This window comes from Aspergillus aculeatus (assembly GCF_001890905.1).
Source record: "Aspergillus aculeatus ATCC 16872 unplaced genomic scaffold ASPACscaffold_9, whole genome shotgun sequence".
Lineage (NCBI taxonomy): Eukaryota > Fungi > Ascomycota > Eurotiomycetes > Eurotiales > Aspergillaceae > Aspergillus > Aspergillus aculeatus.
Window position 1 is genome coordinate 340065 of NW_017962984.1, and position 17674 is coordinate 357738.

General features: G+C 53.4%; 6 protein-coding genes across 6 annotated transcripts; 4 read left to right on the plus strand and 2 right to left on the minus strand.

The window, feature by feature from the left end:
- Positions 1-219: 219 nt before the first annotated feature.
- Positions 220-1174, minus strand: ASPACDRAFT_29421 (acyl-CoA desaturase; the record flags this gene model as incomplete). The annotated part of the gene is made up of 2 exons (XM_020199641.1): positions 220-941; positions 1003-1174. 2 exons carry the CDS (start codon positions 1172-1174, stop codon positions 220-222), a joined length of 894 nt encoding a protein of 297 aa, XP_020055513.1.
- Positions 1175-1517: 343 nt separating this feature from the next.
- Positions 1518-2388, plus strand: ASPACDRAFT_1856748 (sterol desaturase family protein). Its single transcript, XM_020197502.1, has one exon. The coding sequence runs from the start codon at positions 1598-1600 to the stop codon at positions 2366-2368; it is 771 nt and encodes a 256-aa protein (XP_020055514.1). The 5' UTR covers positions 1518-1597; the 3' UTR covers positions 2369-2388.
- Positions 2389-3203: 815 nt separating this feature from the next.
- Positions 3204-3834, plus strand: ASPACDRAFT_43837 (cell wall mannoprotein 1 family protein; the record flags this gene model as incomplete). The annotated part of the gene is made up of 2 exons (XM_020201329.1): positions 3204-3548; positions 3646-3834. 2 exons carry the CDS (start codon positions 3204-3206, stop codon positions 3832-3834), a joined length of 534 nt encoding a protein of 177 aa, XP_020055515.1.
- A 91-nt stretch (positions 3835-3925) lies between these two features.
- On the plus strand, positions 3926-12458 carry ASPACDRAFT_1870238 (type I polyketide synthase). The gene is made up of 15 exons (XM_020197949.1): positions 3926-4559; positions 4628-5141; positions 5207-5330; positions 5385-5497; positions 5554-5998; positions 6055-6501; positions 6563-8718; positions 8800-8896; positions 8958-8983; positions 9042-9908; positions 9966-10247; positions 10313-10387; positions 10445-10785; positions 10839-11319; positions 11400-12458. Exons 1-15 carry the CDS (start codon positions 4027-4029, stop codon positions 12297-12299), a joined length of 7401 nt encoding a protein of 2466 aa, XP_020055516.1. The 5' UTR covers positions 3926-4026; the 3' UTR covers positions 12300-12458.
- A 111-nt stretch (positions 12459-12569) lies between these two features.
- On the minus strand, positions 12570-14098 carry ASPACDRAFT_1888789 (flavin-containing monooxygenase; the record flags this gene model as incomplete). The annotated part of the gene is made up of 1 exon (XM_020198497.1): positions 12570-14098. Exon 1 carries the CDS (start codon positions 14073-14075, stop codon positions 12570-12572), a length of 1506 nt encoding a protein of 501 aa, XP_020055517.1. The 5' UTR covers positions 14076-14098.
- Positions 14099-14285: 187 nt separating this feature from the next.
- On the plus strand, positions 14286-16156 carry ASPACDRAFT_60983 (flavin-containing monooxygenase; the record flags this gene model as incomplete). Its single annotated transcript, XM_020203618.1, has 4 exons — positions 14286-14435; positions 14495-14538; positions 14605-15900; positions 15955-16156. 4 exons carry the CDS (start codon positions 14286-14288, stop codon positions 16154-16156), a joined length of 1692 nt encoding a protein of 563 aa, XP_020055518.1.
- Positions 16157-17674: the final 1518 nt, after the last annotated feature.

Here is a 17674-nt window from a genome sequence, read left to right on the forward strand (position 1 = left end):
GTCGGACCTCTTCTCTGGGAAGACAAGACTGACCTCTGGCGTAAATGTTATTAACATACGTTCGATGGACTTTTACTACCCGACATCTACATCTACATATAATAGGAAAGCACACAACAACAACAACACCACCCTCCTCCATCCCTCCTCCACCCTTCAATCTCACAGCCCTGTCTCCATGACCATACCACACCCCCAGGCCTGTGTGGGCCTTTCCCCTCAAAACCAAGCTCTTACTCGCCTTTCCCAAAAGCCACCACCTCCCGTCCTCCACCCAGTACACCTCCTCACATCCCAAACCAAGCCCACGCGCTCCCAGGCCCAAATCCACCACTTGGTAACATCCAAATCCGTGAGCCGAACCCCATTCCGATAATCCCCAGGAAACGCATGATGATAGTTATGATACCCCTCACCGAGGGTGACCACCGCCAGCAGCGCAGAGTCCCGCGCGGTGTTACGTGTCGAGTGCGGCTGCTCCCCGATCCAGTGGGCCAGCGAGTTAATGCAATACGAGACATGCCACACGAGCACCACCCGCAGACACGCCGCGTACAGGAACCCGCCTTGCCAGTCGCCCCATAGGGTGCCGGCCACGGCAGCCGGCAGCAGGAAGCCCATCAGCCCCGCCAGCGGGTAGTAGGTGCGCCGCTGCCAGACTACCACGGGGTCGCGGTCGAGGTCGCTCAGGTCTACCCCTTCAGTCTGATGACCAAACCTGTCACTATTGTAGGTGAGGATCCAGCCGATGTGAGTGTAGAAGAGACCGCGTTTGGCGTTGTAAGGGTCGCGGTCGGTGTCGGTGAAGCGGTGGTGGGCGCGGTGATCGGCGGCCCAGACGCGGATGGGGAGCTGAAGGGCGCCGGCGCCGAGGGCGGCGAGGACGATGCGGAGCGGGAGGCAGGCCTTGTACGCTTGATGGGTCCAGAGGCGGTGGTATCCTATTTTTTGTTGCTGAGTGTTAGATGGTTCTGTTTCTCCGAGGTGGGATGAAGGACGGACCAGCGGTGATACTTAGCCCCGTCATGAAGGCGTAAATCAACGTCCACACGCAGGTTTCCCACCGTAGTGATATACTGGGCGCATGGTAGGCCACGTATAATGGCAGCCCTAGGTTGGCTGCCGCGTAGCGGAGATGCACTTGCCTCCAAGACGTCTTGTGAGGAGAACCCATGGTATGAAGACCCCGAGGTCAGTGATGGGATGCAGTACTAACAATGCGAGTGAATAGCTGGAATAGGGGAGTGGGAGGACAGACGCCCTGTCTTACCAAAGCCCCCCAGCTGAGGAGTCATGTCTGGAACTCCAGACAAGGGACAAGTCCCGCCGGCATTCGGCCCTCGGTTTCAGATCCACATATGTGCCCCCTGATTGAGTGAGGCCCTTATGCAGGGGGGAATGCTCTATCTCCGTGCCCAGTGACCCCATGGATCACTCCGTCTACAGCAAAACTTTCGACCTGGGACCGTGTCACCCGTACAGAGGGGATTGCACGGTCTTCTATTTCTAACATCCCCGATCCTCCTAATCGATACAGCGTCTTCTCACGAACCTCTCGAAGGGCGTTCTACCAAAGCCAAGAACGCCGTCAGCGACCATGGACATCGCCACGCACTGGAGAACTCTAGTCCTCAAACACCCGTCCCCCTGGATCGAGCTAGTGGGCATGCTCACGACCCAAATCCTCACCTTCTGGCTTCCGGCCGGCATATTCACCGTGTTCGACCTGCTCGCCTGGCCGTCCATCCAACAATACAAGATCCAGCCGGCGCACAAGCAGCCTCCTCGCAAGCTCATCATCCGCGACGCCCTGCTTGGCTCCCTCGGGAATCAACTGCTCAGCACCACGCTGCACGCCCTGCAGCTGGCGGCGGTCCACATCGTCCTCGGCCGGCCCGAGCTGGGCTACCGTGTGCCGGCGACCCTGCCCCCCCTCCGCGAGTTCTTGGTCGACCTGGTCCTGTGTATCCTGGCGCGCGAGACCACCTACTACTACGGCCACCGGCTGCTGCACCACCGGCTCTTCTACGCGCGGTTCCACCGCCAGCACCACCGGTTCCACGCCCCCGTCGCGCTGGCGACCCTGTACGCCCACCCGGTCGAGCACATCATCACCAACATCCTGCCCATCGTGGGGCCCGCGCGCCTGTTCGATGTGCACGTCGTGACCCTGTGGGCGTTCATCGGCGCCGTCGGCCTCAAGGCCGCCCTGGCGCACAGCGGGTACCGCCTGTGGGAGACCCCCGACGGCTGGAAGCCTGAGGTCCATGATCTGCACCATGAACTGCTGACGGTCAACTACGGCTTGATCGGCCTCATGGATCGGGTGCATGGAACGCGCGCGACAAGCAAACCGAAGCGGGGGTAATACCGGAAGTTCTAGAAAGGGAGGGGGGGGGAAGGGTAGCGAACCCATTGTTCGTGAGCTTCAGTGGACAACTCACGAGGGGTACGGTAGTTCTCAGTTGGCGTGGATACATCATTAGTCATTCCCTTGAGAAAATTCGCTTGGTCTGATTGTTTGTGCCAAGACCTAATTATCTGAGCATTGCGGACCATGGGTCCCCCCCCCTTTCAGGGGCATTGCAGCTAGAGGCATCGGCCCAATTAGTGAAAGGAGGAATACTTGGGGAATGTTCCACTGGCAAATAACCCCAACATAAGCTTCTTTTGTTGGTCAGCCAATGAACTTCGAATCGGAAAGCGGAATGTGTGATCGACCGACTCGCTAGGACAGTCATGCAGGCACTATGACATGTCAAACCACTCCATTGGGACAAAGCTTCGGGCATCTGCTACACGATAGGTGACAGATCCAATCGCGCTTTGCACCAATCGCTGGGCTTATCGCTGGGCTCTGATTGGTAATGTTATGATCGACTGAAGAATTCGATCTGGCTGAGCAGTAAGGAGCGAAACAAAGGATGTGTATGAACCAATAACTGACTCACATTGACGCAAGGGAGCACACATCTAAAGTCAGAGACATGAATGTAGACACGGCAGAGCACCCAAGCCCCTACTTGATACTGGCATCCGCAAACAAGCTGCAGGTATAAATATGATTGGTGGCCAAGCCACTGCAGCCCATGCGCCTAGCGAAACTCAAGCGTCTTCGCCACCAAACTGACTCCTGTGACCTGAGCTCCGAACGCTCACCGACTCCAAAAACACACCCACAGAACAGCCGAACGACAGCCATCATGTACATTGCGGCCTCGGCTCGGTGGTTCTGCTTCCTCACCTGGATCTGCGCTGTCGTGCATCCAGCCTCAGCAAAGGATGCCCCCACGGTGATTGCCGGCATGAATAACCTTCGCCAAAGTGTTGACTCGGCTCAAGCGGTGTTCAACGGCTACGATGGTGGGTGGATGTCGTCGTGGGAACTGGCCCGTGCCGTCTGGGACGTCTATGCCCAAACCAAGTCGGCTCGGGGAGAGTGGGATTCCGCCCCAGCCTTCAAAGACGATGAAGTGCCAGACATCTTAGTCGCCTACCATTCTATGAGGCAATCCGTTGCAGACACGCTGGGTGCGGCTGGCAGCAAGGTATGTGTTCCCTCCCCTGTTCCCCGCGCTGCGGTTGCGCCCATATTGGATGCGCCTTTTGCTGACTGACACTGCTTGTTTCCTTCCCGCCTCGCAGGGATCGATGTATGATAAGAGCGGTGTAAGGCTCATGGCAGTCGCAATAATGCAGATGTTCGAGAACGAGCGTAGCTCCTTCCAGGAAGCGGCGCGGGCGAAGATCCCCGAAGCGTTCCATGATGATATTGCGGGTCCAGTGGCCAATCTTGGCAACGAGTTTCAGAGCGCCATGAAGGCTCTCGCATGAAGGGCTTCCGGCGAAAGACCGATCACATTTTGTCCCAATCGAGCTAGGAATCCTCAAATAGTCGACTGCTCAATTTCTTGTTAATCGCAGACAATAAAAACATGCAATTCTCCTTCATACATACAAAGCTCGACGCGAGCTTTGTTAAAACAAATCATCCCGTATATTACAGCTCACTCGAACGTATACGAGATGGCTTCAGGAACCATGTGTCACGACTTTCATTCCGGCCCTGAGCCGCTGGCTATCGTAGGCATTGCCCTGCGGCTTCCAGGGGGCGTCAACACGCCGGAGCATTTCTGGGAATTCCTCCTCAACAAGCAAAATGGTCACGGGCAGGTACCTGGATCCCGGTACAACATCGATGCTTTCCACCATCCCTCGCGGACGGGCGCGGTGCGGACGAAGAATGGATACTTTCTCCCTGAAGATCCAGCCTATTTCGACCACCAGTTCTTCTCGCTGACCCCGTTTGAAGCCTCTCGCTTGGACCCTCAACAGCGTCTCCTGCTCGAAGTCATCTATGAGTGTATGGAATCTGGTGGGCAAGTGGGGTGGCGTGGCCGCGGGCGGAACATTGGCTGCTTTGTCGGCGTATTCGGCGAGGATTGGTACGACCTGCAGTCCAAAGACACGCAGAGGATTGACCGACTACATGTTCTTGGAACGGGAAATTTTGCACTCTCCAACCGCATCTCCTATGAGTTTGATCTCACAGGACCGAGGTAGGTTCAGATTGCTTCTCTCTTGGAAGTCCTCTTGGTCATTGCCGGCTGACCGGCTTTTCCTTCAGTATGACATTATCTACGGGATGTTCGTCTTCCATGGTGGGGCTGCATGAAGCCTGCCAGGCGATATTATCTGGAGACTGCGAGTCCGCGATTGTGGCTGGCACGAACCTTATTCTGACTCCGACCATGACCACAACGATGTCAGACAACATGGTGTTATCGCCCAGCGGCATTTGCCGTACCTTTGACGCTGGAGCAGATGGCTACGGCCGAGCCGAGGGAGTGAATGCACTGTATATTAAGCGTCTTGCTGATGCCGTCCGCGATGGAGACCCTATCCGCGCGGTCATCCGCGCTACAGCGACCAACTGCGATGGACGAACTCCAGGCATCACTACCCCCGGCTCAGTCACGCAGATGGCGCTTGTTAGGGAGGCTTACAAGCGCGCACAAATCCAGAATATCACCGATACAGGTTTCTTTGAGTGCCATGGCACGGGCACCGTCGCTGGAGATACTGCGGAGACATCGGTGGTTGGGGACCTGTTCCGCGAATCTGGCGTCATTATCGGTTCGGTGAGTGCTGTCTAGTTGAGGGATGGAATGAACCACACGGGCCCATCGGTCTAATTATGGAATAGGTGAAACCCAATATGGGCCACTCAGAGGGTGCATCGGGGATTACGAGCATAATCAAGACTGCTCTGGCGCTTGAACATCGCACCATCCCGCCGAATATCTTCTTCAGATCCCCCAGTCCGAGTAGTAGGCGTCACGTTTGGACATAGTCTTTGATTGTCGCTAACATATATCTTGCAGTACCCTTCGAGAAGTGCAAGCTAGTCGTACCAGTCGATGCTATGCCATGGCCAGCGTATAAAGAACTTCGGGCCAGTGTCAACTGCTTTGGTATCGGTGGCGCCAATGCGCATGTTTGTCCCCACGCCCGACCTAACTCCGCAGTATGCCATGTTGATCATCATCACAGGCTATTCTCGAGCCAGCTCCCACACCATATCGAGAGACACAGGATTCAGTTGTCCAGTCTCCCCACAAAACGACAAAGAAGTTGCTGGTACTGTCCGCAGCTAGTGCACAAGCTCTCTCTGAACGCGCCCAAAGCTTGGAGAGGTTTATGACGAACAAAGGCCAGGATCTAAATGATGTTGCCCACACCCTTGGGGTAAGAAGAGAGCATCTGAAGTACCGCACATTCTCGATTGTCTCCTCCGACACTGATGTTGGCTTGCAAGAATCGCCTTTGGAAGCTTCATCGTCTCCCGAAGTCACCCTAGTGTTCACAGGCCAAGGTGCACAATGGCCGGGAATGGCTCGCGAGTTGCTCGAGAATTGCAAAGACTTCCAAATTGACGTTCAGCACATGGATGACGTGTTGCGGTCTGCTAAGCCTGCTCCGTCCTGGTCGATAGCAGGTATGTACTCCAACCGCGAAGTAACCAAGAAAAGACTATAACTCAGGCCCTTGTAGAGACCTTGCTAGCACCTGAGGCGCAATCACAGATTCATGATACACGTTTTTCTCAGCCTGTTTGCACGGCAATACAAATCGCAATAGCCAACCGGCTCAGAAATTGGGGATTCAAAGTTTCCAGTGTGATAGGACATTCCAGCGGAGAGATCGCCGCAGCCTACGCGGCCGGGGCCATTTCGCTTCGCAGCGCAATAATGATTGCTTATCATCGTGGAAGACTGGCCCAAAGTGTAAGCGATGGATCTATGGCTGCAGTTGGTCTCGCGCGCAAGGAAGTCGAGCCTTGGTTGGCAGAAGGAGCTGTGATAGCCTGCGAGAACAGTCCCCAAAGTATCACAATCTCAGGAGACACAAAAGCGGTTCATTCGACCATTGACGCAATTCGTACCGCATACCCAGACGCATTCTGCCGGATACTGAAGGTCACCAAGGCCTATCACTCTCGTACGTACTCCCTCCAATGACAGGGATTTTTGCAACGGGCGTTGACTGACTCACCGAGCAGAAAAGATGCTGCCCATGGCCTCGGACTATGCCGCGGCTATTGCACCTGAAACTGAGACAGTATCTACACATATGCTACCCATGCATTCTACTGTGCTCGGTGAGGTAATTCATGATCCCGCTAGGCTAGATAGTGAGTACTGGAGCCGTAACCTGATCTCCACTGTCGAGTTCGACAAGGCGGTCAAGAATATGCTCCGGTCCAAGCCCAATCACAATCGGCTTTTCATAGAGGTCGGGCCTCATAGTGCCCTGCAGGGGCCACTGCGTCAGATTTTCGACTCAGTTGAAACCCAGGGAAAGAATTGGTACATCCCAACGTTAATACGGGATTATAGTGCAGAGGATGCCCTGCTTCGTGCAGCTGGACTTGCGTATAGCCGAGGGGCTGAAATCGACCTTTTGCGCATCAACGGCCCCGGAAAGGTTGTTTACTGCCTGCCACGGTACCCATGGCAACATACCGAGCGGCACTGGAGCGAGAGTCGGCTGAGTGAGAGCTGGCGACTGCGGGAATTTCCGCATCATGAGCTTCTCGGATCCAGGGTACTCGAGTCAAGTCCTCTGGAGCCTTCGTGGAGGAATGTGCTCCAAATCCACAGTTGTACCTGGTTAGGCCATCACAAATTATTCCGAGATACTGTTTTCCCTTGCGCCGGATATGTAGCGATGATCGGGGAAGCCATTCGACAGCATTGTCACTGTGAGGGATATGAGATCCGCAACATGATCCTCAAGAAGCCACTGTTCCTCCAGGAAACAAGCGGCACCGAGGTCCTCACGTCTCTGAAGCCCGAAAGATTGAGCGATATTGCTGACTCCGAGTGGTTTGAATTTACTGTTCTTGCCTTGGATGGAACTGAGTGGGGCAAGTACTGCCATGGTCAAATACGGGCTATTTCTCCGATATCAATGCCGAAAGTCAGCAAACAGCCCCGCTGGACGCGGGGAGTGGAGCCCGCGGATTGGTATCAGTTCCTGGCTCGCCTGGGGCTGAATTATGGGACGAGCTTCCAGCGAATGAAGGAGATATCGGTCGACCCGGTGGAGCATCTGGCGAATGCAACTGTGCTCGAGAGCAGTAGCGACTATGAAGGCGATTACCTGGTACATCCAACGGTAATCGATCACTGCCTTCAACTATTGTCAGTTGCTGTGGTCAATGGAATTCGGAGACATGCCACCTCTTTGGCCATCCCGGCCTCCATCGACCGGATCAGCATCGTGCGGACTGAAGGGGATATGTGGATCCAAACTGACACATGTAGCTCACTGTCATCGACCAGCATGTCCGGAAATGTCACTATGTTTAGCAAGGCGGGACCAGCACTGGTGATCACTGGAGCGACTTGTATTTCCCTCGCCAATGATGAGCCAGATAATGAGAGCCCAATCCCTCTCATGTCCCAGGTGGAATGGGCGCCATGCCTTGACCTCATCTCGCCGGCAGAATGGCTGCCTACCAAGACCGAGGAAAGGGGTGTGTCGCTAATGGCAGAACTCACATGTTTCTACATTTTAGAGACCACATCCCAGATCGCAGACTTGGTACCCGCGGCCACACATCTGGCAAAATACCAGTCATGGCTGATGACCATGCACGATCAGCTCGTTAATAGAACCACCCAGAAATTTCTCCAGATTCCGTGGCAAGACATTACCATTGATGAGAGACACGGTCGAGCCGCCAAAATTCAAGAGCAACTCGCGCTGCAAGGACGAGGTGTTGACAGACTAGTAGAAGTCTTGAGGAGAGTATCTGAGAATGCAAGCCAAGTTTTACAGGGCCACGTCACTCCACTGGAGGTTTTATCCATGCAAATGTTGCGAGATATGTATGACTTCAACAGCTCGCTCTCGGACTGGAGGCCATTCTTGTCTCTGGTCGGCCACTGGAACCCTCGGGTCAGGGTTCTCGAGATCGGCGCTGGCACAGGGGCCACCTGCGAACAGGTGATCAGTTCGCTGCGGTCGAAAGGCGGGGAGAGAGCCTGGGCCAGTTACACCTTCACTGACATATCACCGGCCTTTTTCTCAGCTGCAGCAGAAAGGTTCAACGAGCACGAGAACATCGTGTTCCAGACACTCGATATCACTCAGGACCCTCTTCAGCAGGGATTTACCTCGGCTTCATACGACCTGATCATTATCTCTAATGTAAGACCCGCCGTCGCTTCTCACCTGATTCAGATACCGGCACGGTAGCATAGTTCAGCTTTGCTAATAACGTTGTGAAAGGTCATCCATGCCACACCTTCGCTGCGCGTTGCATTGCAAAATGTCTATAAGCTCATAGCTCCCGGAGGATTCCTCGTACTCCAAGAGCTCTGCCCCGGTGAGTGAAGTCTGTGCCATCTCGCGGTTACTTGAGACTCTTTCAGATCTGACAATCTCAGACATTCTGTTTACAGATTTCGTCATGGTAAGTCACATGCCCGCGCGTATTTCTTCTGGTCCATTTCCGCTAACAGCATCACCAGGGCATGTTACCTGACTGGTGGAATGGTGAAAGCGACGGAAGGCTCCAGGCTCCGTACGTCAAGCCGGAGCGATGGCACACTGAGCTTCTGCAAGCGGGGTTCACGGGAGCAATGTGTGTGACGCTAGACAACAAGCCTCCATTCCAGCAGAATGCCAACATAATCTCCCGTCGGCCCGCTGAGTATCTGCCGGCACAGAAGGTCACATTCCTCTCAGTCAGCGTCGAAAGTAGTATTCCATGGGAGAAAAGGCTGGAAGAAACGCTTCTGAAACAGGGTTACCGTGTAGAGTGGGCTACACTGCAGTCACTGCCCGCGAACACAGAATGTCTCATCTCTCTCCTCGACTTGCATGCGCCTGTGATGCATGACATGAGCGAGCCGCAATTTGAGGAGTTGAAGAATCTATTCTCAATGAGTTCCAATGTGCCGCTTATTTATCTAACGCGCAGTGTACAGACCACCTGTCAGGATCCTAGGTTGGGTCTGGCCTTGGGGTTTTCTCGAACTTTGCGAAGGGAGATAGTCGGAAAGATCGTCACAATTGAGCTTGATGCACTGAATGACGGGACGTGTGGAGCGGTCGTGGACATATATCACCGAACACGACAGATGGTCCCGAAGGATACTCTGATAGACGATGAATATGTCGTAAGAAACGGTCAGGTCTATACTAGCCGAGTCCACTGGCACACGCTCAGAGGTCAATTAGAAGAAGAGCCTAAGGTGGAGTCAGGACGCTGCTTGTCTATCAAACGGTATGGGCTTATTGATAGCCTTAATTGGCAAACCGTTCCAGACGCAACGCCTTTGCTCGACTCCACAGAGGTTGAAATAGATGTCCATTACGTTGGCCTGAACTTCCGGGTAGGTGGTAACTGCATAGCTTGAAGCCTTTGGAATGCTAACCGCACACGGAGTCAGGATCTCATGGTTGCTCTGGGAGTTATGGGCGACGCAAGTGAGCTTGGGATTGAAGCAAGTGCTACTGTGCGTAGAGTCGGTGACAAGGTCACGCGGTTCGAAGCTGGAGACCGGGTTGTGGTCTGTGGGAAGGGTCTGTTCCGAACACGAGCGCACTTTCGGGAGCACGAATGTACCAAGATTCCTCCAGGGCTGTCTTTAGAAGACGCGGCGGCGGTTTCAGCAGTATACGCGACAGCGTTCTATGCCTTGATCACCGTCGGTCAAATACAGCCAGGCCAGGTAAGGAGAGATTCGGTTTTGAGCTTTGAAAACTTTGCGGTAGAACAGGCTGACATTTCCGAAAGACTGTTCTCATTCATTGTGCAACGGGGGGTGTGGGCTTGGCTGCCATCCACATATGCCAGGAAATCGGCGCAACCGTATAGACCCCGATTTGACTTCCGACACCTGTGGTCTCTGGCTAACATTCTTGATAGATCTATGCCACTGCAGGATTGCCTGAAAAACGTGATTATCTGCATACCAAGTATGGGATCCCCGTAGAGAACATTTTCACCTCTCGAGACGATTCATTTCGTCAGGGTGTCATGAGCAAAACAGCTGGAGCAGGGGTAGATTTGGTTTTGAACTCACTGGCCGGAAGCCTGCTGCATGCATCATGGCAGTGTGTTGCCAAATTTGGCAAAATGGTTGAGCTAGGAAAGCGAGACTTTCTTGCCCGTGGAAGCTTGAGCATGGATCTTTTCAACGGCAATAGGTCCTTCTTTGGTGTCGACATGTTGAGCATCATGGCCGAACAGCCTAGGGTGTCACAGCGGTAAGAGTCGTTGCAAAGCTAAGATAGCTGATTGACTAATCTGGGATGTTTAGGTTGATGGAGCAATTCGTCGCGTGGTACGAGGGCAATAAAGTACAACCGATCCGACCAATTCGACTTTTCGCAGCCAGCGAGGTAGCTGAGGCTTTCAAGTATATGCAAAGTGGAAAGCACATGGGCAAGATCGTGATCAAAATGCCGACAGTTGGAGACGGGTTGTCCACAAGTCCAGCTAAAATTCCTCTCACTCTATCGAAAAACAAATCGTACTTGCTCGCTGGTGGTCTGGGTGGCCTTGGGCGCGCCGTGGCGAATTGGCTCGTCGAGAATGGAGCCCGACACCTGATTTTTCTCTCACGGTCGGCTGGTCAGCGGGTGGATCATGAGCATTTTGCTCGTGAACTAGAGCGACAGGGCTGTAGGGTTGAGATGGTTTCCGGAGACGTGGCGCGGCTGCAGGATGTCAAGGTAGCTGTTTCCAAGGCCGCCGGGCGGGCAATTGGAGGAGCGATTCAGCTGTCCATGGTGCTTCAGGTATGCTTCCAGAGCCCGATTCTGTGACCCTGACTCGCCCCTACCCCCCACATCGCATCCCAGCTAATGCAGCGATATAGGATGTAAGCTTGGCTAAGATGACGCATAACCAGTGGTTGCAAACCCTTAGACCCAAGGTCGATGGCACCTACAATCTGCATTGGGCACTTGAGGCACACGAATCAAGCCTCGACTTTTTTGTCTTGTTCAGTTCGCTGGCGGGTGTGGTTGGCACAGTAGGCCAATCAAATTATGCAGCGGCTAACGCCTTCCTGGATGCTTTCGTACTGTATCGTCGCCAGCTAGGCCGCGTCGCGTCGGTGCTAGACTTGGGTCTCGTGGAGGATATCGGATGCATGCATCAGAACCACCAAGCCACGTTGACCCGTGCCAGGTCGACAGCAGCGCGTCTCATCCGTGAGGAACATGTTGTGAATGCACTCCATGCAGCCATTCTATCCTGCAGATCGCCACCCGATCCCGCAGAGATGATCTCAAGTGTGATGATGGTCGGAGTGAGCAACGTGAAGCCCCTCTCGGCGCCAGGCGTGACACCCTTGTGGGGCCCAGATATCAGGTTTTCCACCTTTGAGAACCTGCAGGGGCAAGCAGCACGAGATCTGGAAACGGACAAGATGGACCTAAAAGGGTTTTTCTCCGAGATTCAGAGCAACCCAGATCTGCTAGATGATCCCGCCACGGAATTACGCATTATGTCGGAGCTGTGCACTTTGATTAACGCTCATATGTCTCGCGATGCAAGAGAGAACGAAGATATGGCGACTATTCCGATTGACTCGTTGATGTCGATCGAAATCCGGAATTGGTTTCGCAGGCAACTCGGAATGGAGATCAGTCTGACTGAGATCTCGAAGGCGGGCACCGTTGGTGGGCTCAGTCGCGTGTGCGTGGCCACACTCAAAGAGAGGTATGCTGTGTTGAGTAAAGACACAGATGCTGTCGAGAAAGAAAGCAAGTAGCGAAGGATGGAGAGTGAAAGTAGTAGGTAGTGAGAGTATGGACTGTTGTTATCATTGAGATGTGATGTCTGTGGTGGGTTCAACTACGAGGGGAAGGAGACGAGGGGCGGCACATGACCACCTACCTACTTAGGGAATAGCCAATATCTACCTTACCAGATGGACTACTAAGCATTTAGTAGGTACGCTGGCTTCGTTAACCTCTTTCACTGAGCCTCAACATAACTTGCAGCTTTATTCTGACAATCCATGCAATCCGAGTTTACTACTTCATATACAGTCGAGTCCTTCAAGGACTCTTCGACTGTATCTTGCAAAGAGATAGTCGGTCAGATAAGTGTTCCTTGCCTTCCAAGGCCCATCGCGGCCCATCCTTGGGAGACAATGTTCTTGAGACAAGATATACGATGACTTCAGAAAAACAGGCCGTTGGGCAATAGCCTGCACGTTCCCTTTGAAGCGAGGTACCATAGCCGGCGCACCGCTTTTCTCCATCTCCCGAATCACGCGACAGATTAGTTGCGCTCGCACGTCTACCCCCAACGTCCACGAGGTATGCGCATACCCGGTGACAAAGCCCAGATTTGGAATATCTTGAATCATGGCGCCATTCCAAGCAAGCCTTCCCCCAAGATCGATCTCGGTCCCATCCACAAGAACCTTTACCCCGCCTGCGAATTGAAGCTTTAGCCCCGTAGCAGTCACAATGATGTCTCCTGGAAGAAACTTCCCAGACTGAAATTTCAGGCCATGTCGGTCGACATTGGCAATGTGACCTGTCTCTATCACCGCTCGTCCACCTTTCAAGGCTCGGAACATATCCCATCCAAAACAGACATTAGGCCGTTGCTCCCACGGGTTGTATGCGGGGATAAAATGAGGGTCGACGGGAACATGGGCTGGAAGCTGCCATCGGGCCCAGAAAACGCATAATTGCTTTATCAGTCCCGGGAACCAGTGACAGACCTGGAAAAACTGCTTGAGAACGATCATCCAGAGGAGCCATTTAAGGTGATGGACCCAGTGCCAACTTCCGTTCTTCCGATGCCGTCTCTCGGGGAGAGTAAGGAGGTAACCTGGACTTCGCTGGACGAGCGTCACCGATGCAGCAGTTTGAGCAAGCTCCGGGAGTAATGTCATTGCCGTTGCTCCGCTACCGATCAGTAGGATATGTTTATCCGAATAGTCCAAATCGTCGGGCCAGAACTGGGGATGTACCACTGGGCCTGAAAATGAATTCAACCCTGCAATTTCAGCTTCTCGGGCCTCGTCGTGGTCAAATATACCAGTGCAGAAGATGACAAATCTTGCGCGTAGTACCACAGCGGAGGGTGGTGCTTTGTGATGATGGCATACCAGCTCCCACTGGCGCAAGCTGCTTGACCAATGTGCCGAATGTAGTTTGTGATTGAAAAGAATTTTATTCCCAAGCCGAAACGAGCTGGCAGCGGCGGCCAAATATCGTGAGATCGATTCCCGATCGGGGTGTTTGGTCTTCTGATTCCATGGAAACCAAGAATACGAGTAAGTATAAATATCGGAATCTGCGCGGAGACCAGGATAACGAAACGTGTCCCAAGTGCCGCCTACAATGCTCTTGCTTTCGATAACAACATATCGACAGTGAGGAAGCTGGTTTTGAACCCGATAGGCCATGTTAATGCCGGCCAAGCCAGCCCCAACAATTACGATGTCCCAATCAGATCTGAATTCGTGCTTCTGCATTGTGCCATGAGCCACTATGACTTCCGAAGATGAGGAGAGAGAAGACATCATGCTGCCTTTTATCCTAGAGAGAAAAAGGTTGCACCAAGGACTGACAGGGGGTGCAACCTATGTGATTCCCCCGCCCCCTTGCTTCGCCCTGCAGATCATCGGTGGCGTCTCCATGGCCTGATAAATGCCACAATCCCCCTTCTCATATGGCGCCAGGCTTGCCGCTACTATTCTATCGCTGCAAACTGTGTTGTGTTCTTGCAAGCCACGATGCCAGATATTAGCAATGGTGATTATGGCCTTTACTACCCGGTAATTATCATCGGAGCTGGAATATCTGGCATCGGATGTGCGTGCCAGCTGCAACGCAAATCAAGAGTGGATCAATTCATGATTTTTGAGGGTCAGGGCGGAATCGGTGTATGTCTTCAGTTCATGGCGCTGCATGCTCGTTTTAACATCACGCTGACATAAATTAGGGGACATGGTGGAGTCACCGGTACCCAGGGGTAGCTACTGACTCGTGAGTCTCGGGTCAAAAGCCTTTCACTTCAGGCTGCCTTCCTACAGAACCTAACCGACTAGCTAGACCCTCACCACTATACTCTTATTCTTTCGCTCCCAAGGCAAACTGGTCGGGTCCCAAGGCTACTGGCAAGGAGATGTACGCCTACCTGCTTGCGATCTGCGAGCAGTACAAACTCCTAGATAGGATCCAACTCAATAGCGCCGTCATGGAGTTGACGTGGGATGCCACTCGAGATGAATGGCAGGCGACGGTCGTCACCCCCGAGAGTCAAACCACTGTAAGGGCCAAAATCGTGATCAGCGCAGTCGGCAAGGTCGGAACTCCCGACATGTCGGTATTGAGAGATATCCCAGGCATCGAGACATTTCAGGGCCATACAATGCACACGGCGCAGTGGGATGACTCTATTCCCTTGATGGGCAAAGACATCACGGTCCTAGGTGGGGGATGCAGCGCTGCGCAGCTCGTGCCGCAACTGTTGCTTCCCGGGGGCACGATTGGGCCAGGATCAGTCACCCAAATTGTCCGTTCGCCTCACTGGGTCACTGCGGATCCTTACTCGGGTAAATTGTTGGAATTATGGAATCGATGCATGCCATTGATTACCAGGAGCAGACTAGGCGCCTGGTTGGCCCGTCTCGTGCTTTTCAGCATCTACGAACTGTTCCACTTCACCTTCTATAGGCCGCATCCCAAGGGAGGCAAGCTGCAAAGATGGTTACAACGGATACTGATGCGCTACCTGGGCCAGAGGGCCCCGAAGGAATATCATAGCATGCTCACGCCAAGATACGCGGTTGGGTGTAAGAGGCTAATCCTCGATCCAGGCTGGTTTGACAGTTTATACGATCCGAGGTTTCGCCTTCACAATTCACCCATCAAGCGGTTCGAGCACACCTCAGTGATCCTGGACCACGGCGGCCTGGAAGTCAAAGTGCCCACTGATGTACTCATCCTGGCGACAGGATATAGCCCAAGTGCAAATCTTCTCTCGTCTATGCGCATCAAGGGGACAGATGAAGCCGATCTCCACGACTTATGGGCTGCAAGGGGAGGACCACAAGGTTATTTAGGTGTCGCAATGGACCATTTCCCCAATCTTTTCTTTATCCACGGACCAAATTCTTCGGTTGGGCACACTAGTGTCATGGCCGGTATTGAGAACTCCATCACCTATATCCTGCACCTCGCCGAGCCTGTACTGAACGGTAAAGTCGCAGCCCTGGAGGTCAAGGAGGAAGCGTGTCTGCGGTGGACCAGGAAAGTGCAGCTAGCTTCGAAAGACTCCATTTGGGCCAAAGGCGGCTGCACCAACTGGTACATTGATTCAAATGGCTGGAACTCGATGATCTACCCGTAAGTCATGGATCTTCCCCTCTGGGCCACGCCCGCCCTGCTAATTGCCTGCAGATTCTCCCTATTCTACAACTTCTACACTTGCATATCGCCAGATTGGAACGACTGGACCCTCACTTACACAAAGCTGGGATTTGGTCAGCCTCTGCGAACAAGATCAAGGTTCCCGCTCTGGATCGTGGTTATTGTGATTACTTGTTTTATCCCCCTCTTCACGCAATTCGCCCTGAAGAGTACTACCGGAGAGACATTATAGTTCCGACCGATGAGAGTCCCGATTCTCAGCACTTCTTAGTCACTGTAAAGTCCTTCTCTGGCCAAGCCAGAGATACACAGAAAGCTACTGATGGGATCAGATCAACCACCGGCCCCGGCATCACACCAAAATAACATGCCATATCAAATCCGGCGCTGTTGTTCCGGTATGATCGAGATCCTGCATCACACATCCTACCACGCGTCCATGAAGATGAACAGAGAGGTTCCAAGTCAACCAGACAAACATGATGCGATAGCAATACACTCCAGCTATAAGCGATGGAGATAGTACTAAACCAATTAATCCTTAGTCAACGATGGCATTACAATCTAGAGTGAGCACTTACAGGCCCAAATGCACAAAAGGCTCCAGCATAGGAATCGCCAATGCCAGACAGACCGACCAGTCTGGAATGGACATGATTCCGCTGTACCATCTTCGTCGTTGTCGGACGAGATCCGCCAAGCTCTCCGGGGGCTGTTCGCGTGCGACGGCATGGATCCAGCCCGTTTTGAAACCTTCTTTCGCAGCCTTTCCATTTCACTTGATCTCATTAGTCAACTCCATTCTAGAATTATCGTGCTTGGAAGAACAATCGATTCACTCACATGGTACGCAAACCAAAAACCCTAAGCCAGACAATATGTATCCCAGGTGACTGCAGTCTCCGCTTGCCCATTGATCAAATGAGGGCTGCCTTGTATCCAGCCGAGCAATGGACGTTGAAAGAGCTGGACCGGCAGCTGGAACCGGCCAAAGTCCTCCACCACTCGGAGGGCCTCGGCTACCGTCAGGAGAGGGTTCTTCCAGTGATTGTGGGCGTTGTAGAAGATTGTTCCCCGAGAAGCGATGATTCAGCAGCAAGTTTGCGCAAAACATAAGCGCGATCTTACCATGCCAATATCCTCGGCGCCTTGCTCAATGAAGTCCACGCACGCACTCAAACCCTCCTCAGTGATCTCCGTCTCTTCGTCTAGAGGCAGGAACCAGTCTTGCTCCGACAATCGCCAATGCCGACGGCACTATTCCAGGACTCTCGCTTTGTGCCTTGCGTGATTTGCCGGAAAGAAGACGGTACCTCCAGCAGCTCCACAAGGTCAGGGAGCATGCCTGCGAAAGGGTTTGGCACTGAGTCAACGAACGACCACCTGGAGGCTGATTCGGTGCCTGTCGCAGAGCCGATTCCAGTGCTGGGTGGTGTGTACTACCATCTGTGGCCCTCCCTGATTTAGGCATTGCGTCCAGCCGGAATATCGGCGTCATGAATGCCATGACCTACCTGCACATTTTTCGCCTTCGTGACAAGACATATTTTCAGACTGCGGAATGACCGTGTCTTCGGTGCCTTCGCATACGCGAAGGATCGTATAGGGAGGCATAGTCCCCAGAGGGTGTAGTAGGGCGGGAGCTGGAACAGCAGGAATTGACCCAGTATCATGGCGAGCACGGTGCAGTCCGGTGCCCACCGGGAGTCAGCTAAACACCCGTCCAAATGCTGATTTTACAAGGGCCTAT

Coding starts and splice junctions, on each gene's coding strand:
- ASPACDRAFT_1856748 (XM_020197502.1), top strand. CDS start 1,598: ATGGACATCGCCACGCACTGGAGAACTCTAGTCCTCAAACACCCGTCC.
- ASPACDRAFT_1870238 (XM_020197949.1), top strand. CDS start 4,027: ATGGCTTCAGGAACCATGTGTCACGACTTTCATTCCGGCCCTGAGCCG. Junction 5,331..5,384: donor CAGATCCCCCAGTCCGAGTA/GTAGGCGTCACG, acceptor TATATCTTGCAG/TACCCTTCGAGAAGTGCAAG. Junction 5,498..5,553: donor TCGGTGGCGCCAATGCGCAT/GTTTGTCCCCAC, acceptor TCATCATCACAG/GCTATTCTCGAGCCAGCTCC.